This window comes from Gekko japonicus, unplaced genomic scaffold (assembly GCF_001447785.1).
Source record: "Gekko japonicus isolate JY-2015 unplaced genomic scaffold, Gekko_japonicus_V1.1 scaffold131, whole genome shotgun sequence".
Classification (NCBI taxonomy): domain Eukaryota; kingdom Metazoa; phylum Chordata; class Lepidosauria; order Squamata; family Gekkonidae; genus Gekko; species Gekko japonicus.
In genome coordinates this window covers 497,648-523,775 of record NW_015167061.1, presented here as the reverse complement: position 1 = coordinate 523,775, position 26,128 = coordinate 497,648, and the positions used below count along the sequence as shown (strand labels likewise).

Below are 26,128 nucleotides of genomic sequence, written 5' to 3'. Positions count from 1 at the left end.
GCGAGTCAGGGCAGACCCCTACTCAATGACCCATTGCTAGTAGTGGAAGTGCTCCTGACTCGGGAGTCCCCGAGCGTGATGCGGTTCCCCAAGCTGGGGCATCTGCTGAGCCGGTACAGCCACGCAGGTCACAGAGAGTGCGCAGAGTGCCCACCTACTTAAGCGATTACGATTGTTCCTAATGTTTTTGCTTAGGGGGGAGGGATTTGTTATGTATTGCATTGTATATAACTGCCATGTAAACTGTGCCATTGAGTCTTGGATGTAAATACTGATGTGTGAATCGTCTGATTGAGATGCCATGTTAAGCTTCATCCTGGGCTAGGATCCTAATGTAACCAATAGGAGCCCTAGCCCAGAAAGTGTCTGCCAATCACCGTGCAGAGCGGGATCGCTTGTGATTGGTCTTTATTGCTTCAACCTAATAGGTTGCTTATTGTACAGGGGGTGTGGCTACATTAGCCGGGAATGTTTAAATACAGAGCAGCCAGTGCTTGTCCCCTGGCTCGAGTGGTTCGAATGATGGGTTCTGGCTGGCGATCGTTGTACCGAGTTCGGAGAAGTAACAGAGCTGAAGAATAAACCGCATTCTTGCTGAATCACTCTCCGACTTCTTTGTTAAGCACACGACTTAACACACTGAATAAAACTTTGTTGGTCTTAAAGGTGCTGTTGGACTCAAACTTCGTTCCACTGTGTGTGTATGGTTGATTTCCCCCCCCCCCTCATCTGCCCTGAATCTATTGCTTATCAACTTCATTCAGTGCCCCTCACATTCTAGCGTTTTGGCAGGGGAAGGGGAAACAGTTATATATTTATGCCATTGTGGGTGGACTAGATGGCCTCTTGGTCTTTTTTCTCCCTCTTCCGCCCAGCTGGTTGTTTTTTAAAATAGCCTGTATGGCAGCTGATGTTTTCACTTCTTGGAAGCCTCTTCACAAACTAGGACAGTGGGACAGGAAATTTTAAGATAATAAATAAATGGAGAGAAGCACCCTCGTCTGGTAAATGTGCACAGATTAAGTGGCTGTTAAAGGCACAGGTGCAGGGGTTCAGCTAAAAAGCTGGCAACCTGTGCTGCATAGCTCTTAAGGGATGGTGGATATTTGGCAAGACCCAGAAGCATGGGGTGCAAGAAGAACAAGATGGGTTGTGGTGGGGCAAGGGGGCAGAACCTTTTGCCAAGATCTGTCAACATGCTTGAAGTTTTCAAAAAGGCTTAATTGCATGGGTATGACAGGTCCAACATGGGCTGTGGTCACACACACTAAAATAATCCACTTTCAATCTACTTTCAGTGCACTTTCCAACTGGATTTTGCCAGTTCACACCGTAAAAATCCAGTTTGAAAGTGGATTGTTTTGTGCGTGTGACCACAGCCATGCATTCAAAAGAAGGGCGTCTGTCCTCAGCCTTATGCATCTCATTAAAGAGAAAAGGAACCTCTGAGCAAAAAAACTGACAGCTTAACCTCTTTGCAAAGCCACAGCTGTTTTTGCACTGCTTGTGCTTTCTCTGTGTGTCTAGTTAAGCAAAAGGCATTGCTGCCCTTCCTTTATTTACTACCAGAAAGGATTTCTTAAGAATAAGCCAGGAGCCTTAAGAGGACTTTTTTTTTTAGTCAGGTGGTACTGTATCTTCTTGGATTTTCCCCAAGCAGAGAGAAATCAGCAACCATTTTTTCCCTCTGTGTCAGTAATTTTGAACCAGCGCATACTAGTGAGTCATGAGGTAATGACAAATAAGAATAAAATTATGAACCCAAAGGTTCTGCCCACAAAGGAGGATCCCTGCTGCATCACTGCATGGTTTCGGGCTTTGCTCTTCCCTTTTGCCGACCAGTTTCTGCTTGTCCGTGATGAGGGGATCCTTCTGTGTCTCTGTAACCAGTGTAATTCAATCAACTCCTATGGCTCAGAAATTATCCAACCTTGGAGGGGGCCTCCTGCTGCATCTCTGAATGAGTCACTGCTTAACAAGTCGCAGAATAAAGACAGGCAAAATCACAGGAGCAGATGGTTTCCTTTGACGGTAACTAATTATAAGCTTTATTAGCAAGCCCAGCCACCTCTGCATTGATTAAATGAGCTGATCACACTCAATGCAGGGAACAAGGCAAACATATGCCCTACCCTGATGTGAATAATGCAGAGATGTAGTTTATGAATGGGTATTGTAATGTCCAAAACTGCAACAGTGAAAACAGGGACCCACATGTTCCTGCTGTATTAAGACAGACCTTTCCAGAGGGCTATGTTCTTTGACTCAAAACAAACTGCATGTTGGGAACCTCAAAGTGGGTTACATGGCTCTTTCAAAGTGGGGGGATTGCAAAGGGCAGGAGGAGGGAGGAAGAGCAGAGTGAACTGGGAGAAGAACCTCTGGACTCTTGAAAGCAAATGTGGGACTGGCCGTTAATATATCCTGTTGCTCGCCAACGCTATAGATTTATGGATACTAAACACGTATAGGTAAAGGTAAAGGTTCCCTTGCTCGAAAGCCAGTCGAATCCGACTCTAGGGTTGCGGTGCTCATCTCCGTTTCCAAGCCGAAGAGCCAGCGCTGTCCGAAGACGTTTCCGTGGTCATGTGGCCGGCATGACTAAACACCAAGGCGCACGGAACACTGTTCCCTTCCCACCAAAGTGGTCCCTATTTATCTACTTGCAGTTTCTTGCTTTCGAACTGCTAGGTTGGCAGGAGCTGGAACTAGAGACGGGAGCTCACTCCCTCTTGCGGCACCCGGGTCTTGAACTGCTGAACTACTGACCTTCTGCAGCCTGCAGTTCAGGGTCTTAACCACTTGAGCCACCGCAGCTCAACATGTATAATAAAACATAAAAGTTTTTCAAGCTTAACCAGTGCAAGACTACTGTGCTTTATGGTGTGGAGGGGAAAAAGAAGTGTGAAGTTTCTTTACAAATGGTTTCCCCAGAAGTATAGTAAGACTTAGGGCCCTATTTGAGAAAGTTGGAGAGAACCGGTGACTCGAAATATAAACTAGTAAGACACAGCAGCTCCGTATGGGTCCCCAACCTTTTCGAGCCTGTGGGTACCTTTGGAACTCTGAAATGGCGTGGTGGGCGCACAGCGACAAAACGGCTGCCGCAAAATGGCTGCAGCAGGAGGCAGAGCTGAGCCACCCACAAAATTATCGCTGCAGCTTAACATCAGTCACACAGTGAAGAGCTTTGTGCTGTGGTGGCGGCTGCTGCCAAAGCAACATTTGAAAAAATTTGCACTGATAAGCAAATCTCTAATGGCCAATCAGAAGCCCTCCTGGGCAAAAGCCCTACCTGGTCCCGCCTACTTCCCAAAAACACTCAGCAGGCACCAGGAAAGATGTGGGCAGGTGGCATCATACCCGGGGGCACCGTGCTGGCGACCCCCACCCAACAACACATGACTGTCTGTTCAAGACATATCCCAGCCAGCAGTTGCAGGGGTGAAATCGCACGCTCTGCGCACTGCATGGCACATAAGAGCTCATTCACATATGTTGGCACACATTTGTTTAATGCATCCATTCCCTGCTCAGAAAGTTAACTGTCAGAGGCGAGAGTAGATGGCCGAACACTGAAGAGGCAAGTTGAGCAACTCACGCTGGTAATGTTTTACAAAAGCTTCCACACGCAGTAGAAAGGTACAATGGTTTACCAAGGAGCAGGAAGCAGAGGCTATCCGAGGTAAGTGGGGAGACTGATGGTGCGCAAAAGGTCCTCGCAAAGTTCTTCAAGCATCTTATTAATTAGCATTGCACACATTTGTTAAAGAAAAGAGCAAGAGTCCAGTAGCACCCTGAAGACCAACAAAATTTGTGGCAGGGTATGAGCTTTTTTATGCTGATGCTGGGAAAGATTGAAGGTCAAAGAAGACGGGGACAGCAAAGGATGGGATGGTTAGACAGTGTCATAGATGCAACAAACATGAAATTGAGCAAGCTTCAGAGGACGGCGGAGGACAGGAGGGCCTGGCGTGATTTGGTCCATGGGGTCGCGAAGAGTCGGACTCGACTGTGCAACTGAACAACAACAAATGAGCTTTTTTGAGTCACTACTCATTTCTTCAGATACTCCTGCCACAAATTTTGTCAGTCTTTAAGGTGCCACTGGACTCTTGCCATGTCCCACTCATGGGCTGTTCCTGTCTTTGCTTATCATCAGCCCCAGATTCACTTCTGGCTCCCTGATGTCCTTAAAACTTCCCTCGCCTCTTCCCCTTATTTATTTATCAGGCTGCCATGATGAAAAGTGCTCGTAAAAGTCGTGTAATACAGTGGGGGAGGATTTGGAAATCTCGTCGTCTGATAATAAATATCCACTATTGCACTGGAGGAGTCTAATGGCAGGCATGTATCTATAGCAACAGAAAGGGAGAGGAAGAAAGAAATACCCTGACCTTTTGTGTAACTGTTGCTCCTCCATCAACTTTTCCCAGGAGGTGGGAAATGGATTCAAGGCTGTTAATGGAAAACGTCTTCCAGACCGCTCTGTGATTGCCCAGTGACTCCCAGATTAAAACGAAGCAGACAGAGTGTGCAAAAAGGAGACGACGGACCTTGGAAACAATTATGCCGAATACTTTCCATATCACTGAACGAGAGTTTTGTGCACAGGAGATCTAACGCAAGACTGTCAAAGGCAGTGGGGAGCAGTTCGGCATAATACAAATACAATCCACATTGGATTTTTGTTGTTCAGTCGCACAGTCGAGTCCGACTCTTCGCGACCCCATGGACCAGCTCCAGCCAGGCCCTCCTGTCTTCCGCCATCCTCTGAAGTTGGCTCATTGGATAGGCTCCCCTTTCAAAGCTAAAGAATTTTTGCGGCGCCAGTTGGGAACGGAGGAAGAGTCCAAGGAGGAGGAAACGAAATCTAGTGACTCTGCCACCTCGGGAATGGAGGAGGACTCTGCTGCAGAAACGGGAGCAGGTGCTGCGAGAGTTGTATATGACTTTAGAGACAGAAAGCCGAAGTAAAGGCAGAAGGACTGGGGTAATAGCCTTTTGAAGCAAAGAACAAGAAGATGATCAGAAAGTTCTCTCATAACAACTAACATATTGACATATAAACATTGAAGCTGAGATAAACAAGACCTCTACAAGTATATTGTGATACTAACATTTATAGTATTAACACTTACACTAACAGGGATAAGATCTCCTCCTCTTGGGGTTTTAGTATAGTGTGATCTGTTCTTTATCCCTAGATGTAGTTCCCTCCCTAATATTTTCTTTGTAGTTTTGTAGTTAATTGCAAAAATAAAAATATCCCTTCGGGGATTTAAAAATAATAATAATAATAAAAATCCACATTAAAGAATGGCTTCATATGGAACTGAACTTCAGTTACTGAAGGGAGGAAGTTGCTTGAATGGGTTGCCAAATGACCAGAAACAAACTGACCTGGCTTGCTCTTGTGCAATTAACTGCAGCTGGACCTGCAGAGTTAAACATGTGAATTTTGTCAAAGTAACCTGGTCTCGTCAGATCATGGAAGCTAAGCAGGGTCAGTCCTGGAAAGTATTTGGATGGGAGACCTTCATACCAGTGGTGTGAGGCAGAGGCAGGCAATGGCTAACCACCTCTGAATGTCCCTTGCCTTAATAGCCCCACAGGATCACCATAAAATTGCTGTGACTTGACTTGACAGCTGTAACTTTCCATCACCATAAAGAAAGTACGTTAACACCTGCAAATAGTTGCAGATGAAGCTACTGCTGGACGCAGAGGAGTAAAGCTAGTTTTTAAAAGCTGGGAATCTTAAACTATTGTGGTCAAGCTCCTCACAGAATCCTATCTATTGTGAGTGTTTTACGTGGTCTGGCCCCCTGCATATTTTGCTCAGACTGAAGCCCCACTCTGTTTAATGGAACAAAAATTTGAGCCCAGTGGCACCTTTAGGACGAACAAAGGTTTATTCAAGATATAAGTTTTTGTGTGCACGCACATTTCTTCAGATACAATTAAACGGAAATTACGAGTCCATACATATAGATAGAGGGTGAGCAGTAAATTAACATATGGCATAATGAAGATGTTTATCAGATTCAAGGACCAAACAGGAATGACAAGCTTTGTTTATATGGTTACCATTTGTTTGGGTTAGTGAAGGATATAAATACGTCAACATTGGAGATTGATGGGCAGATGTTTCCTTAATTGTGAAAGGCTGAGAGTAATGAACTGAAAGCCTGCCATTCCGCTCCATCCCTCTCAAGCATGGAGGCACCTTGGAATTGCCCAAATTCATGGAATTGACCAAGGTGTGTTTGAAAGAAGCATAAATTACTAATTTCACCTCCAAAACACAGAAACAGCTGAAAAGTCTGTAATATGGCATAATTATCACTGACTAATTTTTTGTTGGTGTCTCGATATAGCTGATATAGTGGGTACGAAATGAGACCTTAGGGCAGGGGTGTCGAATTCATTTCTTATGGAGGGCTGGATTTGACATAAATGGGACTTTGTCGGGCTGGGCCACGTGTGTCATAAAATATAATGCCAGGTAGCAGAGATATAAACTTTATAAAGGACGCAAACACAAAGATTTTTTTTACTTAAAATAAAAACATGCCTGAAATATTAGCATTCTTGCAATATTTTGTTTATTTAATAGTCTCTGATAACTGACACTTCTTGCTCTGAATTATTGCATCAAAATGTCTGCTGTAGCAATCTGGGAGGGGGAGGAGCCTCAGCCCAGTGCAGGGAGCAGAAGCTTGCCTATCTATCTCTCCTGAGCGATTGAGCGAGTCTGGGAAAGCAAGCTATGATGCAGCAGCAGCAGCAGCAGCAGCAGCAGCAGCAGAACTGGAGAAAGAAGCAGGAGACAGCCAGTCCCTTGCGGGCCTGATAGAAACCTGGGGGGGCCCTAATCCGGCCCATGGGCCATAAATTTGACACCCCTGCTGTAGGGTGCTCTATACTCTTGGGTGTCTGGACTGCGGCAGATGGCCTGGTAATTCTGCACTGCACCAGATTGTCAGGAGTGCTAGACTCTGCCCAGTGCCTTCCAGTTCGCTGTCCCCTATCCCTCAGTTCTATGATTGAACTTTGGATAGGCAGCCCCTTCTGCACACTTCATCAGATGCTAAAAGTGGACTTTTTCACATAAAGTAAAATTAATTCATGTAACTGGCTGAGGGTGCATAGTGACAGCCATTAATTCAGGTTCCGTGAAAACAGGATTAGACCATTATGTGGAGAGCTCCATCCGTGTCCTATAGCCATAATGGCCAAATGGAAGCACTGTATTAAGGTTACCACCAGAAGGGCCTAGAAATCTCCTGAAATTACAACCAATCTCCAGATGACCAGGGGTCATTTCGTAGAAAAAGAGCTAGGGGAACTCATTAGCATAACTCATTAGCATATGCCACACCCCCTGACATCAGGGGCCCGGCGGTGGACCTGTAAGGCCAGCAGGAGTGCGAGGAAGCCCCGCCAAGGCCCTTCCTGGCCCCAGGCAGGCAGGGGTGGGGAGAGGCGGGGAGGAAGCAAATTACCCTCCCTCTTCTCCTGCCTCCTCCTGGCTGAATGAGGGCTGGAAGCGGGGCAGCCGGAAGCAGGGGGCGGGGCTTCGTCATGTGCCCCGCCCCCTGCACCTCACTTGGGGGAACTGCGTTCCCCCGCGTTCCCCCCCGAAATGACCTCTGCAGATGACATCAGTTCCCCTGGAGAAAATGGCTAATTTGGAGAGTGAACTGTACGGCATCATATCCCACTTATGTTCCTCTCCAAACCACACCCTCCCCACGCTCCACCCCCAAATCTCCAGGAATTTCCTAACGCAGAGCTTGCCAATCCTGCAAGGCACTATGTGGGTTCAGCAGGCGGAAACTTTGGCCTATGTGCCCTGCACTGCAGCCATTCAGTGGGGGTTGGCTACCATGGGCAACATGATGGATTTAGGTGGATGGTTTGCCTTAATTCCAGTTTGGCTCTTCTGACGTCCTTATGGATTTAGGAAACGGCTTTATGAATCAAGATGGGTAGCAGTGTTCCCTCTAAGCTGAGTGAGTGTGAGCTAGCTCACAGTTTTTTAGCCTCCAGCTCACACATTTTTGTCTTGGTGCAGGAAGAAGGGCTCCAGAGCAAACTAATTTATGTTGTAGCCAACTCACTGGCTCGCAACTTTAATGCCAGTAGCTCACAAAGTAGAGTTTTTGCTCACAAGACTCCAAAGCTTAGAGGGAGCATTGGTAGTGGGAACGGGATAAACATATGGAGCAGAGGTCCATCAGTGGCTATTAGCCACAAGGTATAGATAGGAACTCTCGGTCTGGGGCAAGCGATGCACTGTGTTCTTGGTGCTTTGGGGGGGCAACAGTGGGAGGGCTTCTAGTGTCCTGGCCCCACTGCTGGACCTCCTGGTGGCCCCTGGTATTTTTGGCCACTGTGTGACCAAGTGTTGGACTAGATGGGCCATTGGCCTGATAGCTTCTCTTATGTTCATCTGTCTGTAGCAACATAAAAGAGCAAGAGTCCAGTAGCACCTTAAAGACTAACAAAATATGTGACAGGGTAGGAGCTTTCCGGAGTCACTGCTCACTTCTTATGAATGAATATAGGTGTATTTGCATATAATACAGTATGGAGGAGTGTTTTGCTCCCTTGAATCCTACAGATCACTATAGGCAACTTATTTACTTTATTTGTTCGAAAGACAGCTTGTAACTCCAAAATGAAATAAAACAATTGGGTGCAGGGCCACATTTGTTCCCGCGTAGCAGAGGATGCCTGCAGATTGCAAGGAGACCTCGATGCTGCTAAGCGCCCCTTCCATCCATCCTTCTCTAGGCCGAGCCCAAGGTCAAGCCGTTAGGCCCGGCTGCCGAGGTTACCCATGACAACGGCCACGGGAGGGGCAGCGGAAGTCGAGGGAGAGCGAAAGGGAAGCCTCCTTTTTTTTCCCCTTTCCCCATCTCGCGATAGCCGTTCGCTTAGATTGTTGTCTGCGGCAGTTCTCGCGAGGGTTGCGTCTGAATGGGGCGGGTGGAACCACTTGAGTGACAGTCCCCGGTGGGGGGGGGGGAAGGAGAGGGTGTAGGTGGCCAAGATGGCGTCGGAGGGCGAGCTGGGCAGGAAGTGGGACCGGTGCTTGGCTGACTCTCTAGTCAAGCTGGGTAAGGGGCTGAGGAGGGGGGCTTGAGGGGAGGAACTGCAGGAAAGGGGGAGGGGTCTGTCGGGGGCGTCCTTGGTGTGGCCTCTGGTAACAGGTTAGGGGGTGAACTTGGGGGGGAGGCAGTGTTACTCTGGGAGTTTCACGGTCCCAGCCTTGTGCAGACAGATGGCCAACGTGTGTGACGTCTCCTTCTCGGCTGTATTAATTAATATCAGTTGCATTTTAATTGTATGCAATCGCTGTTTTATGTGTTCAGTACTGTGGGACTGTACCCTTGGGGAAACACTGGCTTGTATTGCAGGATTCTGTGAACAGAAATATTCATTGTGACTTTTTAAAAGCGTTTCTATTCTGCCCTTCCATCCTGATGCAGATCCCCAAGGGTGGGTTATGATGTCTGAAATTAAACATAATACCCCTAAACCCAAGCACTCATATTATATGCACAAGTGCATGTATGCACTTTAGAAATATAAAAGGAATTTTTAAAAGACCAGTTACATATACTTATCTGGAAAAAATCCACACACACCCTAACACCAGTATAATTCCAGATGGGTTAGTCAACTGCTGAAAAATAAAACGGGAGTCTAATGACACCTTCAGGACTAAAACAAATTATTCCAGTATAAACTCTGAGTCAGAGCTCACTTTATAAGCTCATTGAATTGTTTATGCATTAGGTGGATGCTTTTTTATTCACAGCAGAAAGGCAGGGGGAGAGGAGAGGTTGCAAAGACAGGCTGGTTTAATAAGGAGACATCCGTTTTATCTGGGGGGTGAGGGCCACCCCTAGCTGCGGACAGATAGGCAAAGCAGGACCAACAAAAATCAATTGCAAGGTAAGGAACAGAATGTTAACAGAAAGATATGCAAGATACCAGCAGCTATAGTGCAAAGGAATTCCAGGTCTCTATTAAGACCTGAGGGGTAAATAGTCTTGAACTTGTTAATGAATTCTAATCCAGCAATTTTGCATTGGATCATCCCTTTGAAGTTCTCTGGTGTGAGAACAGATTGGCAGCAGAATGCCATGGAAGATTAAAATGTTCACGCACACCCCCAGGTTTTTAAATATATATACAGGTATAGACACATACACACTCATGTTCATTTAATGTAAGCTACCTAAAACCAAAACTGTGTCCAGTTTTGGGCACCACATTTTAGGAAGGATGTTGACAAACTTGAGCGTGTCCAAAAGAGGGCAATCAGGATGGTGAGAGGGTTGGAATCCAAGTCTTACGAGGAAAGGCTGAAGGAGTTGGGTCTGTTTAGCCTGGGAAAGAGAAGGCTTAGAGGGGACATGATTGCAGTCTTCAAGTATTTGAAGGGCTGTCATGTAGAAGATGGAGCAGATCTATTCTCTCTTGCTCCGGATTGCAAGACTAGATCTAATGGGTGGACATTACAAGGGAGTTGTTACCATCTAAATATCAGGAGAAACTTCCTAACTGTAAGAGTGGTTGAGCAGTGGCACAGTCTGCCTCGAGAGGTGGTAGATGCTCCTTCGCTGGACGTTTTCAAGCGGAGGCTGGACGACCATCTTTTGGGTATGTTGTAGGTATGTAGGGCTATCTTTCAGCTATGCTCCTGTAGAGTGCAAGGGGTTGGACTAGATGACCTGCAATGTCCCTTCCAACTCTAACATTCTATGATTCTATAAAAAGATGAAAGGAACGAATTTGACAACATTCAGAAACTCATTGGTAGACATATACAGTCACATCCATTTGATATATATAAGCACACACGGAGACACATATATTCACACACGCCCAGGTGAAAAGATAAATATTAATTAATTTAAAAGACCACTACCTGTAATGCGTGCATGTATGCATGACAGGAGTATTGCTGAACTGAGATGGGTGTTTCAGCTTTGTGCGGTGAAGGCCTGTGTTCAAATCTCTATTCAGCTATGTGGTGTTGGAGGGTCATATTTTGCATAACATAGTAGGGAGGAGTAGAAACCAGTACGAGTCCAGTAGCACCTTAAAGACTAACAAAATTTGTGGTAGGGTGTGAGTTTTTGTGAGTCACTGCTCACTTCTTCAGATATAGTAGGGAGGGGAGGACAGCTCTTGGGGTAGAGAGGAAGGGTTTAGGAGCTGGAACTGTGCACCCCATTCCCATGGCACAGGGCCCAGAGGCATGAAGAAATGTGTGCTGCTGAAGCATCGTGAGGAAATTTAGGAGAGTTGTCCAGATGTGTAAATTAAAAACTAGAAGCCAGCAGGCAAATAACTGGCTGATTTTTTAAAGATGAATTTATTCTGTAAAGTTTAAGTCGGTCCCTGCTGCCCTTACTTGTTTTCCTCTAAGCCAGGGGTGGCCAAACTGCAGCTCGGGAGCCACATGCGGCTCTTTCACATATATACGTAGTGCGGCTCCCGGCAGGGCGGCTGGGGAAGCGAAGGGGAGGCATATTTTTTCTCCCTCCCTCCCTCTCTTCCTTCCTTTCCTCTCTCTCCCATCTGCTTTCTTTGTTTCTCTCTCTCTCTTTCCACTTCTTTCATTCTTTCTTTCCACTTCTCTCTTTTTCTCTTTCTCTCTTAGACAAATAAATATCATTAGCTAACAAATATCATTATCAATATCTGTTTTTACCCCTTTTTATTTTTGGCAGTCTCATTTCATGTTAACACAAAGCAAATTTGCATATTTTAAAATAAAAACATGTCATATTTGTTCACGTCTCGCGGCTCTCAAACATCTGACATTTATTCTGTGTGGCTCTTAAGCTGAGCAACGCCTCTCCCCCCCCCCCCCCGCTCTAAGCCTTCTCTTGGGTTTTTGGATTCATCCGTTGTCTGCCTGTTTTTCAGTCACCTGTTCTCTGGGCTTCCTCCTTTGGCTTTCTAAGTTCTGTGGATCTATTTCTAGCTCCTGGCCTGCCTCTAAAGCAATCCCTCTCCCTAGGGACTGCGTAGGGCTGCCATCCTCCAGGTAGGGCCTCCCAGAATAAGAGCTGATCTTTGCCCTTTGGAGGTCCGTTCCTGTGGAAGAAAAGACAGCTTGGAGGGCAGCGTCTATGACACCAAGGTTGAAATGACAAGGTTAAAGCGCTTGGGGCCCTTTAGCTTGGAGAAACGACGGCCGAAGGGTGACATGATCGAGGTTTATAAGATTATGCCTGGGATAGAGCAGGTGGCGAAAGAAGGACTTTTCTCCCTTTCTCACAAGACAAGAACTCGTCGTGGGCACTCCGTGAAATTGCTGAGCAGTCGGGTCAGAACGGATAAAAGGAAGTCCTTCTTCACCCAAAGAGGGATTAACACATGGAATTCACTGCCACAGGAGGTGGTGGCGGCTACAAGCATGGACGGCTTCAAGAGGGAATTAGATAAGCATATGGAGCAGAGGTCCATCAGTGGCTATTAGCCACAAAGTTTAGACAGGAACTCTCAGGCTGGGGCCAGGGATGCTCTGTCTTCTTCGTGCTTGGGGGGGGTGTTCAACAGTGGGAGGGCTTCTAGTGTCCTGGCCCCGCTGCTGGACCTCTTAGTGGCACTTGGTATTTCTGGCCACTGTGTGACAGAGTGTTGGACTACATGGGCCATTGGCCTGATCCAACATTGGCTTCTCTCTTATGTTCTTATCACAGCCCCACTGATTTCTCTCTCCTCCCCAAACTCTGCCTTCTCCAGGCACTGCACCTAAATTTCCAGGAATTTCATTATCTGGAACTAGCAACTCTGTGAGATTTTATTCCCAGCCAGAGTGGCAGCTTTCTGCTTTACTCTCAGAAGCTGAGCTGCAAACTTTCTGGCAACTTTATTTTCTGAGCACTTATGTGATCACACCAGCTCCATCCATCTCTGTCAGAGGTGGTGACATCAAGACTGAGTTCTGTTTTCAGGCCTAAAGAACATTCTTTGGGCTGTGTCTTCGGCCTAAAGAACATCAGTGTGAAAAAGATGGAATTGTCTGTTCTACATCATAGTTCCAGCCAGGTGGGTAGCTGCATTAGTCTGTAGCAACAAAATAAAACAGCAGCTAGTCCAGTGCCACCTTAAAAAGCAGTCACACACACTAAATAATCCACTTTCAATCCATTTTCAATGCACTTTCCAACTGGATTTTGCCAGTTCACACAACAAAAATCCAATTGCAAAGTGTACTGAAAGTGGATTGAAAGTGGATTATTCAATGTGTGGCCACAACCATAGTTCAATCCAGCCTAAGCTTTTGTGTGTCAGAGCTCACTTCATCAGGCGCATTGTTCCTGAAAAAAGACTTCAAAGGAAGAATCCAACACAATCTTGCTGAATTAGAATTCATTAACAAGTTCCAGACTATTTACCCCTCAGGTCTTAATAAGAACCTGAGATTTCTCACTCAGTGTTGGTGCTAGTACCTTGGATATCTCTCATCTTACAGATGGTAATTAGTTCAGCTGTACTTCTGTAACTTCCTTCTGTATCTGCCTAGCTCGCTCTAGATTTTATGTTAGTCCTACTTTGCCTAACAACAGCTGAGAGTAGCCCTGAACCTCTCTAAGTGAATGGTTAAATCTTGATTTAAATTGGTCTCACTTTGTGATATCACCCCACCCTGAGTTTCTATTGTGACTACAAAAGCATTGACCTAATGCATAGATTCAAGTCCCAGCAACACCTTAAAGACCAACAAGATTTCCAGAGTATAATAAGCTTTAGTAAGTCAATGCTTCCTTCTTTAAGGTACTTTGTTGTTGTTGTTGAGTTGCACAGTCGAGTCCGACTCTTTGCGACCCCATGGACCACATGATGCCAGGCCCTCCTGTCTTCCGTCGTGCTCCAGAGTTTGCTTAATTTCATGTTCATTGCCTCGATAACACTGTCTAACCATCTCATCCTTTGCCATCCCCTTCTTCTTTCACCTTCAGTCCTTCCCAGCATCAGGGTCTTCTCCAGTGAGTGCTCCCTTCTCATTTATTGGCCAAAGTATTTGAGCTTCAGCTTCAGTCTCTGGCCTTCCAGGGAACAGTCAGGGTTGATTTCTTTTAGGATTGACTGATTTGATCTCCTTGCAGTCCAAGGGACTCTCGAGAGTCTTCTCCAGCACTACTGGAGCACTAAGGTACTACTGGACTGGAATTTAGCTCTTCTACTGCATACTAACATGGCTGTCACCTGAAACTGACAGTGCACGTACACTTTCGATGCATCTGATGAAGTGCGCTCTGAACTCAGGAAAGTTTGGTGGTGGACAGGCGCTGTCAAGTCAGAGCTGACTCACGGCAACTCCATGGGGCTTTCAAGGCAAGAGACTTTCTGAGATGGTTTGCCCTTGCCTGCCTCCGCGTCACAAACCTGGTATTCCTTGGAGGTCTCCCATCCAAATAATAGCCAGGGCTGACCCTGCTTAGCTTCTGCGATCTGATGAGATTGAGCTAGCCTGGGCTATCCAGGTCAGGGCCAAGACATCTTATGCTGGAATAAACTTTTAAAATCTTTAACGCGTGGCCGGATTCCTGTTTCATTCTGTTCCGTATGCGCTCGCTGTTTCCCAGAACTGGAGAATCGCTGCCAGGTGACGCATGTTCATATTCCTACGGTGGTAGGCTGTGACTTACTCATGCGCGTGAGCGCCTTTGAAATTAGAATTGTACTAGACGTTCCCAGTGTGTTGCACCCTTAATTGGCTGCGGTTGTGAGGCTTTCCGTCTTCAGCCAACTCCCCCAAACAGGGAGCTGAGCTGTTTAAGTTCCGTGTTATAAAACTTGTTTGCCCCATGAGTGATGCTCGAAAACAACATGAGTCAATTTGAATTGCAAACTAATTAATCTCTTGAGTTGTGCTTATCTCTGCAACTTTCACTCTGGCTTCTTTGGTGCAAGCATTAATTTGATCAGAACAGGAGGGAATGGTAGAACGGGTTGGGGTAACCCCTTGTTTTGTCACTGGAACTGGGAATCTAACTTGTAGAATGCAGCATCCACCAGTGGCCACTCAGAGGCCTACAAGAAGCCCCCAAGTAGAACATGAGTAGAGAGGAGCAGCATTCATCTATGGCAGTGATGGTGAACTTTTTAGAGACCGTGTGCCCAAACTGCGACCCAAAACCCACTTATTTATCGCAAAGTGCCAACATGGCAATTTAACCTGAATACTGAGGTTTTACTTTAGAAAAAACCACTCATACATTAACTTAAGATGATCCTAACAAAGTAAAGAAAGCAATCCCAAATGCTTTCATTTACTTAAAATTATTTGGCAGATAATTCCACACTTTAATGACGGTCTGGGCCTGGCTGGGGCGATGGCACGCGTGCCCACAGAGAGGACTCTGAGTGCCACCTCTGGCACCCGTGCCATAGGTTCGCCACCACTGATCTATGATTTGTCAGCCATCTTTGATGTTGATAAATGTTTACACTTTGTTTCGGGGTTGTTTCAGAGTTCTGCAGTCCAGTTGCCTGTTCATTGGATGTTCCATCCAATGTTCCCTCTGAGCTGAGTTAGCGTGAGCTAGCTCACAGTTTTTAGCCTCCAGCTCACAGTTTTGTCTTCGCTCCGGAAGGAGGGCTCCAGAGCAAACTAATGTATGCAGTAGCCAAAGTGCTCGCTTACAACTTTAATGCCAGTAGCTCACAAAGTGGAATTTTTGCTCACAAGACTCCACAGCTTAGAGGAGCATTGGTTCCATACTGTTGATTGTATTTGATTGACACCACATAGTCTGTCTTGAGTCTTAGTGAAAAAGGTGGACATAAGCATAAGATAAACATTCAGAGGCATACTACTTTTTTGAATATGGAGATTCCTTTTAATTGTTACAGGGGGTAATACTGATAGACGCATTCATGTATAGGAGTTGCTTCTCTATCCTTTCTGGGTGTAGAATGTAGATCTAGGGTAGATACAGGTATAAAATTGATTTTGTCCAGACATTATTGTTACACACTGCATTTACCATTCTACAACAGAATGCTTGTTTGTGCCAAGGAGCCGGCCGATATGCCAGTGCCCATCATATGTTCCCTGAGCGAGCCCTGGCTCCCTCCTTCCCATCACTCAGATGCTGTGATGCTTCTTCTGTTTGGAGGCAAACCACAGTTCGCTGTTGCATCCATAGTGCCCCAGTTCCCAGCAGGGAAGATAACCAGTGATGGAAAAGTACAAGGTTCAATGGAAGAATGAAAGATGGAACAACCACAGAACATGATGCAACAGAACATGAGTATAGGAAACAAATATTTGGCAAGCAAGGCCCGAGCTTGACGCAACCTATGGCTTGCATGGTCCCTGCAAACTAGAATGGCAAGCTGCGCTTAGTTGTGACTTGGCATTCTAGGTTAGAGGGCAAGAGCAGCCACAGTTGGCCATTACATACAAAGCAGCAAGCGGTAGGTTTCTGCAAAAGCGGAGGAATAGGAGGGTGTAAGAGGATGAAGAAGGGGAATGTTCCGTCGAGTCACAACTGGCTCATGGCAACCCCATCCACAGGGCATCACAGGCAAAGAGAGGAGGAAATTCTTTGGCTCCGATCTCAGACCCAGCAGCCAAACCGTGTTTTGGCTATAGATTCAGGTGGGTCGCCCTGTTGGTCTGAAGCAGCAGAACAAAGGTTGAGTCCAGTGGCACCTTGAAGACCAACAAAGTTTAATTCTGGGAAGAAGCTGGTTTGACTGTTATGGTCTGATTACTTTCAGGTTTCAAAGAATTGTTTATCAGGCAAATTGATGAATAACTCTGTGAAATGTCGACTTTTCTCAATTTAAGTTGGTCCACTGAAAAATCAGCATTTGACCTACTTCATGTTTTCAGAGAGCTTCTTCACTCCCCTTGTCTCTCCCCCCCCCCTTCTCTTTTGTATTAGTTGTTTTTTAGCAGTAAGTTAGTTGTTGTGGATTTTCCGGGCTGTTTGGCCATGGTCCTGGCATTGTAGTACCTGACATTTCGCCTGCCATTCTTCTTCTTCTCACCTTGACACAGAGAGTACTCCCATCTTTCTGTGTTATACCTCTGACGATGCCAGTCACAGCTGCTGGCGAAACGTCAGGTCCTACAATGCCGAGGCCACGGCCAGACAGCCCGGAAAATCTACAGCAACTAATGAACTCCGGCCGTGGAAGCCTTCGACAACATATTTTAGCAGTAAGCTCCATGGGGGTATGAAATGTGATAAAAGAGTTGTGTACATTGATGGAGCTTTATAAGTGCTGGTGATAACACATTTTCTGCTAAGATTACTTCAGGGGATTTCAAGTGCAAATCTTGGGACGCAGGGTGTGGGTGAGGAGGAAGGGAGGCTGGATCCCACTCCTGTCCTTCGAGGAGCATGACGAAAGATGCAGTTGGGGAAGGGGCAGGATTCAGCAGCCTGTTACTGTAGAAGAAGAAGAAGAGAGAAGAGATTGGATTTATTCCCCTTGCCCTTCACTTGGCGTCTCAGAGCAGCTTACAGACTCCTTTCCCTTCCCCTCCCCACAACAGACACCCTGTGAGGTGGGTGGGGCTGAGAGAGCTCTGACACAAACTGCTCTTTTTCAAGGACAGCTGTGCCAGAGCTTGTGACTGACCCAAGGTCACACCAGCAGGTGCAAGTGGAGGAGTGGGGAATCAAACCCGGTTCTCCCAGATTAGAGTCCGCACACTTAACCACTACACCAAACTGGCTCTGTACCCAATTCCTTCTATCCCCCACACCCTTTATGGACAGGAAGTCTGTTTGCACTGCTTCCTTATTATTCTTCGAGTCCCCTTCAACAGGGACAAGAGCTGAGATTCCCAGGGTGTCGACCTGTAAACAGGCGCAGGTCACAGAGTTCCTGGAATGTGCAGACACATCGTCATGGGCCTTTGAGCCCTTGCTCTTGATAAATGAGGACTTGCCTTTTTGTTTTGAGGTTCATCCCGCCTCCTGCGCAAATCCGCAGCTTTCACAGAGGTTCCCAGCTGTGGCATCTGCTGAACTGGGCTAGAGTCATGTTTAGACACAGGCTCCTGGCCCAGAGCTCAAGGAGCAGCAATGTGCAATTAAAATGCATCAGGAACTAATAACCTGTACGAGTGGAGCCAAAGTTGCGAAAGTGTAAATCCGTGCTGTCTCGTTTACAATTAACTTTGAGCTGTCTTATTGAGAGCCAGTTTGGTGTCGTGGTTGAGTGTGCGGTGTCTAATCTGGGAGGACCGGGTTTGATTCCCCACTCCTCCACTTGCACCTGGCTGGATGACCTTGGGCAAGCCGTGGTTCTGATAAGAGCTGTTCTTGAAAAAGAGCCGTTTCTATCAGAGCTCTCTCGGTGTGGGGAGGGGAAGGGAAAGGACTTTGTAAGCCTCTCTGAGACACCTTTGGGTAGTGAAGGGTGGGGTATCAATCCAATCTCTTCTCTTCTTCTATTCGGAGTGATGTCACTGGCCCATCTAGCATGTTACCGACAGATTCGTGGAGGAGAGGTCTCTTAGTGGTTGCTCGCCATGGTGACTAAAGGGCAAGGCCGTGTTCAGAGGCACGAAGCCTCTGAATCCCAGAGCCAAGAGGCCACATCAGGGGAAGGCCTCAGTCTCTTTGCCCTGTTGTTGGACCTCCAGAGGAACTGTTTGGCCACTGTGTGAGAGACAGGAGGCTGGACGAGATGGACCACTGCTCTGATCCAGCAGGGCTCTTCTGATGCCTGTGCTGGAGGCACCCTGCCAGTTGGAGCAGACAAAACTGAGCCAGCTGGGTGCAATGGTCTGGTGATATAAGGCGGCGTCAAATGGCCAGAATATGAATAAAGTGTGAAAAGACAGCTCGTGTCTCAGTGACAAAGTACCTACTTTGTATGCAGAAAGTCCCAAGCTCAGTTGCTCTAGTTCAGGCGCAGAGTAGCACGTCATACGAAAAATATATTAGACTGTGTATTGGTGCACAATTGCACTCATATCACATGCTAGCAAGGTCATGCTCAAGATCCTACAAGCTAGGCTTCATCAGTACGTGGATAGAGAACTGCCAGAAGTAGACCAGCTGAGCTCTGAGCAAGAGCAGGAGAGAGAGCTGTGAGAGAGGTGAGTGGGTTTCTTTTACTTGATTTCAGCTGAGAGAATTCAGCTAAGGATATTTTGTGGGAAAACTGTGTTTAGCAGTGTGTGGAAGCACTTAGAGTTCTTGCAGAGTCCTGGCTGATTGAGTGTGGGAGAGGAACGGGCATTGTTTGACTGGGATTGCCTGTAATTGAGAGGAAGTGGAAGGGGCATTGTTTTGCCTGTGATTGAGTGCCTGGGTGAATTTGAATTTGAATAGCTGCTGCCTGACCTCTGCTGGGGGAGGCCTCTATTTAAGGAAGCACCTTGCCAGAGGCAGAGGAGACCAGCTGAGCTCTGAGCAGGAGCAGGAGAGAGAGCTGTGAGAGAGGTGAGTGGGTTTCTTTTACTTGCTTTCAGCTGAGAGAATTCAGCTAAGGATATTTTGTGGGAAAACTGTGTTTAGCAGTGTGTGGAAGCACTTAGAGTTCTTGCAGAGTCCTGGCTGATTGAGTGTGGGAGAGGAACGGGCATTGTTTGACTGGGATTGCCTGTAATTGAGAGGAAGTGGAAGGGGCATTGTTTTGCCTGTGATTGAGTGCCTGGGTGAATTTGAATTTGAATAGCTGCTGCCTGACCTCTGCTGGGGGAGGCCTCTATTTAAGGAAGCACCTTGCCAGAGGCACGAGCCTCTGGCACGAGCCGAAGGGCGAGCTAAAAGGCTCTTTGCCTGTGGCTCTTAGACTAGGGGCTCTGTAAGTAGCCCAAAAAGAGCCAGGCTCTTTGTCTTTCCCGTAAAATAATTTGACTTGATAACAAAAACCACATAAATACCAAGGGTTTAAAAGGGGGATTATATTTATTTATTTTAAAAGAATTATGAAGCCAGAATGCCAGCAGGGGGTTGGGGGCTATCCAGTGTTTTGCACGGAGTGTCACATGTATGACTATCTGCCCACTGGGCAGAAGTCTTGGGTGTGTCCTCGGTGCAAGGAGCTCCTGGTTCTCAGGGAACGTGTGTGCTCCCTTGAGGCCAAGGTGGCTGACCTGGAGAAGCAGAGACAGTCAGCTAGGCGCACAGAAAAGACTCTCGGGGACTTGTTAGCTACGTCCCACTCTGGATCTGGCAGCCCCGCTGCTGTCAGGGAGCATGAGGGTCTAGGGGAAACAGGGCACCGTGCTGAGGATAAGGGGAATGTGCCCTCAGAAGGGACCTCTTCCCCAGCTGGTGAGCGGCTCTCCTTTTGCACCAAGGAACCATCCCTGAGCAGGGTGGGAGGGGGGCTCTTGGTAGTGGGTGATTCGATCCTTAGGCAGGTAGACAGCTGGGTGGCGAACCCGCGTACTGACCGTATGGTGACTTGCCTGCCTGGTGCGAAGGTAGCGGACATTACGCGTGTTTTAGATAGGCTGGTAGATAGTGCTGGGGAGGAGCCAGTGGTCGTGGTGCATGTCGGCACCAACGATGTGGGGAAATGCAGTCGTGAGGTCCTGGAGGAGAAATTTAGGCTGCTGGGCAGGAAACTTAGGTCCAGGACCTCCAAGGTAGCCTTCTCAGAAGTGTTACCTGTTCCACGCGCAGGGCCGGAGAGACAGGCAGAGATCAGGAGTCTCAATGCGTGGATGAGACGATGGTGTAGGGGGGAAGGGTTCAGGTTTGTTAGGCACTGGGATACTTTTTGGAACAAGAGGGAGCTGTACAGGCGAGACGGTCTCCACTTGTCCCGAGAAGGAACCAGGCTGCTGGCACTTAAAATCAAAAAGGTGGCAGAGCAGCTTTTAAACTGAATATTGGGGGAAAGCCGACAGGAGATGAAAAGTCTCTGGTTCGGGTTGGCTCATCTGAGAGAGGTGAGGGGGTACCGGTTGCTTTTCTACAGGGAGGTGGATTGAAATTGTCCACAGAGGCCATGGCTGGTGACATGGACTGCCGGACAACGACTCGAGATAGCAAGAGGAAGGATGCAGGCTTAACTTGTAAGGGAAATTACAGCTGTTTCTATACAAATGCTAGAAGTGTCCGAGGTAAAATCGGGGAGTTGGAGTGCTTGGTGTCGGAGGGAAAAATAGACATTGTGGGTATTTCTGAAACTTGGTGGGATGAGGAAAATCAGTGGGACACAGTGATTCCCGGTTATATATTATATCGGAAGGATAGGGGGGGAAGGGTTGGAGGTGGGGTAGCTCTGTATGTCAGAGAGGGTATAAAGTCTAGAAAGATTGAGAGGCTAAGTGAATTGGATTCGCTTCTGGAAGTTCTATGGGTTGAAATAGGGGGGCCAAAAGGAAACTTAACACTGGGAGTTTGTTATCGCCCACCAGATCAAAAGATAGAGGAGGATTATAAAATGATGAATGCCTTAAAGATAGCAACTAGACAAAAACACTGTGTAATAATAGGTGATTTTAACTACCCACACATTGATTGGGTCAATATGTGTTCTAGCCGGGAAAAAGAGATTGAGTTTCTCTCCGGCTCACATATTTTTGTCTTAGCTCAGGAAAGATGGCCCCAGAGCAAAACAAATTGTTTGCTCACAGTTTTAATGCCAGTAGCTCAGAAAGTAGAATTCTTGCTCACAAGACTCCACTGCTTAGAGTGAGTGTTGGTTATGGCCACTGTGTGATACAGAGTGTGGGACTGGATGGGTCATTGGCCTGATCCAGCATGGCTTCTCTTGTATTCTTATGCCTTATGATGAAGCAGATAATTGGTCCATCAAATTCAGTATTGCCTATTCTGGCTGGCAGCCACTCTCCAGGGTCTCAGACAGATGTCTTTAACGTCACCTACTGCCCCTCATGGATCACTGCCTTGTCGTGGCGAGGGGGCTTGCGCAGTTCAATGAAGCTGTGGGCTATGCCGTGAAGGGCCACCCAAGACGGACAGGCCACAGCAGAGAACTCAGACCAAGCGTGATCCACCTGGAGAAGGAAATGGCAACCCACTCCAGTATGTTTGCCAAGAAAACCCCATGGACAGTATCAAAAGGCTAAAAGATATGACGCCGGAAGATGAGCCCCTCAGGTCGGAAGGTGTCCAATATGCTACTGAGGAAGAGCAGAGGACAAGTACAAGTAACCCCAGAAAGAGTGAAGCGGCTGGGCCAAAGCCGAAAGGACGCTCAGTTGTGGATGTGTCTGATGGTGAAAGGAAAGTCCAATGCTGCAAAGAACAATACTACATAGGAACCTGGAATGTAAGATCTATGAATCAAGGTAAGCTTGACGTGGTCAAAAATGAGATGGCAAGACTGAACATCGATATCCTAGGAATCAGTGAACTAAAGTGGACAGGAATGGGCGAATTTAACTCAGAAGACCATTATATCTACTACTGTGGCCAGGAATCTCGTAGAAAAAATGGTGTGGCCTTTATAGTCAACAAGAGAGTGCAAAAGGCAGTACTGGGATACAATCTCAAAAATGACAGAATGATTTCTGTCCGATTCCAAGGCAAACCATTCAACATCACAGTAATTCAAGTGTATGCCCCAACCACTGATGCAGAAGAGGCTGAAGTGGACCGGTTCTATGAAGACCTACAACACCTCCTAGAACTAACACCAAAAAATGATGTCCTCATCATCATAGGGGACTGGAATGCTAAAGTAGGAAGTCAAAAGGTAACTGGAATAACAGACAAGTTTGGCCTTGGAAAGCAAAATGAAGCAGGGCAAAGGTTAACAGAGTTTTGTCAAGAGAACACACTGGTCATAGCGAACACCCTTTTCCAACAACCTAAGAGGCGACTCTACACATGGACATCACCAGATGGGCAACACCGAAATCAGATTGACTATATAATTTGCAGTCAAAGATGGAGAAGCTCTATCCAGTCAGTAAAAACAAGACCTGGAGCTGACTGTGGTTCAGATCATGAGCTACTCATTGCAAAATTCAGACTTAAACTGAAGAAAATTGGGAAAACCACGAGGCCATTCAGGTTTGACCTAGATCGCATCCCTGATGAATATACAGTAGAGGTGAAGAATAGATTCAAGGGTCTGGATTTGATAGATAGAGTGCCTGAAGAACTATGGACAGAGGTTCGTGACATCGTACAGGAGGCAGCAATCACCACCATCCCAAAGAAAAAGAAATGTAAGAAAGCAAAGTGGCTTTCTGATGAGGCTTTACAAATAGCAGAGGAAAGAAGGAAAGCGAAAGGCAAAGGCGAAAAGGAAAGATTTACCCAACTGAACGCAGATTTCCAGAGAACAGCAAGGAGAGATAAGGAGGCCTTCCTGAATGAACAGTGCAAAGTAATAGAAGAAAACAATAGAATGGGAAGGACTAGAGATCTCTTCAAGAAAATTGGAGAAATCAAGGGAGCGTTCCATGCAAAGCTGGCCATGATAAAGGACAAAAACGGTAGGGACCTAACAGAAGCAGAAGAGATTAGGAAAAGATGGCAAGAATACACAGAAGAACTATACAAGAAAGACCTCGATGTCCTTGACAACCACGACGGTATAATCACTGACCTCGAGCCAGACATCCTGGAATGTGAAGTTAAATGGGCCTTAGAAAGCATTGCTAACAACAAAGCTAGTGGAGGTGATGGTATTCCAGCTGAGCTATTCAAAGTCTTAGAAGATGATGCTGTTAAAGTTCTGCACTCCATTTGCCAGCAAATTTGGATAACGCAACAGTGGCCACAGGATTGGAAAAGGTCAGTATACATTCCAATCCCAAAGAAGGGCAATGCCAAGGAATGTTCAAACTATCGCACAATTGCACTCATATCACACGCTAGCAAGGTCATGCTCAAGATCCTACAAGCTAGGCTTCAACAGTACGTGGATAGAGAACTGCCAGAAGTACAAGCTGGGTTTCGAAGAGGTAGAGGAACTAGAGATCAAATTGCCAACATTCGCTGGATTATGGAGAAAGCAAGAGAGTACCAGAAAAATATCTACTTCTGCCTCTGCTTCATTGACACAGCCTTTGACTGTGTGGATCACAACAAACTATGGCAGGTCCTTAAAGAGATAGGAGTACCAGACCACCTCACATGTCTCTTGAGAAACCTGTATAAGGGCCAAGAAGCGACAGTTAGAACCGGATATGGAACAACTGATTGGTTTAGCATAGGAAAAGGAGTACGACAAGGATGTATATTGTCACCTTGCTTATTTAATATATATGCAGAGTACATCATGCGAAATGCTGGCCTGGATGAATCACAAGCGGGAATTAAGATGAAGTTGAGTACACTTCAGAGGACGGCGGAAGACCGGAAGGCCTGGCGTGATCTGGTCCATGGGGTCGCGAAGAGTCGGACTCACTGTGCGACTGAACAGCAACAAATAATGGTGCAAGGCAAAAGCCCCCCATGGCCTGAGAACGGCTGCCCATCAGAGTTGTTAAGAGTGGGCTAGGTGGGTGTGTTTTGGCTCGCTAGAAGGCAACTGAGCGTTCAGAATGACTCTGCATCAGGTACTGTTCAGCCAGTCTGCATGCTCAAAACAGCGCAGAAACACCCAGGATCGGCCTCTTCTGACAGCTGGGAATTCTTCCTGCGATTCACAGGAGTGGTGAAATTGAAGGGGGTAGTGTGCTGTAGCTATCCAAGGCGGGAGGGGGGGGGGAAGAGGAAGCATGCTGCAGTTAACCAGAAGTGTGTGAAACATCATCTCAACATGAGGCTCTTATCCTTTCTGTTTTAATGAGCGAGGATGCCTTCTTTTTGATGGAGCGATTTCAAAGGCCTCTGAAGGTAATGAGTGTTGCTGAAAGGCGGTTCTGTTCTGTTTTCTTTGACTTCACTTTCGGGGAAGGAGGGGAACTAGTCGGAGCAACTGTTTCTCAGTGTTCTCCCGGAATGCTGACAAGCAAAAGCAACCGAGGCCCCTTCTTTGAAACCATCTTAAGGGTGGATTTTGAAAATGATTAAGCAGAGGAAATGATTTAAGCGCTTTAATCCATTTGTCACTAAAAAGGCAACCCTGGGAAAGCTGCGTGTTTCCTGGCATCCATTTCAGAGGACTCGGTTTAGGCATTCTCTCGTTTGGAGGCGATATTACCATTTGGAGATGTGCCTGTACAAGACCAGGCAACATCTTGGGATCTCATAAACGGCCCGTTCCTCTTCGAGAAATGCTAATGCTCTCTTGCCTCTAATCCTTGGCTTGTTTTAAGGAAAGGAAAGGGAAAGGGGGAAAAGCTCATGTGCATTAAATCTTTTTTTTTCAAAAGCTTCTCTATAAAGAAAAATACATTTTAGTTTTTCATCAGCTTTCCTACAGCTGGTAATTTATGTTGTTCACTGGTGCAAGAGATTGGGACGGCTGCTAGCTTAGATGGCTTTTTAAAAAGGGCTGAGACGAATTTGGGGAGGAAAGCGGTGTCTGGTGGTTCCATGGAGCCTCCTTCGTCAAGTGGCAGTATACCAGATGGCGATGGGCAAGGAGTGGCATACGATAGTGGTTATCAGAAGTGGATTTCTTCTCTCTCGCAGCTGAATCGCAAGGCTCAGTCTGGGAGGGGGCGGTGGGCCCCCCAACGATGGGCAAAGGAGAAGAGCGAAGGGGTGGGAGGGGGTGGAGTCGCTCCCTTACCCTTCCTCGGCCCTGCAGCCTTATCAATCTCCAGGGGCTTGGCTTGTTCCCACCTGCCAGCAATGCAGGAGGTGGTGGGCATAACCAACGCGTGGGGCTCACCCAATCTGCAAAGCTCTTCCTGTGGGCAGGTTCTCTTCCTCTAATGAAGCGGCACCCAGTGGCATCGGCTGCCTTTGGTTGCTTAGGTTCTGGTTCCCCAGGCAGAAAGCTGTGGTGTTCCACCAGGCTTTTGGTTAAGGGCAGCAACGGTTACTCATTGGCTGGCACCCTTCCTTCTTTGATGTAGTGGTTAAGTGTGCGGACTCTAATCTGGGAGAACTGGGTTTGATTCCCCCACTCCTCCACTTGCAGCAGCTGGATGACCTTGGGCAAGCCATAGTTCTGTCAGAGCTGTCCTTGAAAGGGCAGTCTTCTCAGACCTCTCTCAGCCCCGCCTACCTCACAGGGTGCCTGTTGTGGGGAGGGGAAGGGAAAGGAGTTTGTAAGCTGCTCTGAGTGA

The 26,128-nt window shown here is 47.0% G+C and overlaps 1 protein-coding gene across 1 annotated transcript in view; it reads left to right on the top strand.

The window, feature by feature from the left end:
- Nucleotides 1-9,039: 9,039 nt before the first annotated feature.
- MINOS1 (mitochondrial inner membrane organizing system 1) overlaps nucleotides 9,040-26,128 on the top strand; it is a 36,226-nt gene continuing 19,137 nt past the window's right edge. Inside the window, exon 1 of the mRNA XM_015412606.1 lies at nucleotides 9,040-9,128. Within this exon, the coding sequence (XP_015268092.1) occupies nucleotides 9,062-9,128 (67 nt within the window). The 5' untranslated portion in view covers nucleotides 9,040-9,061. The remainder of the gene's footprint in view (nucleotides 9,129-26,128) is intronic.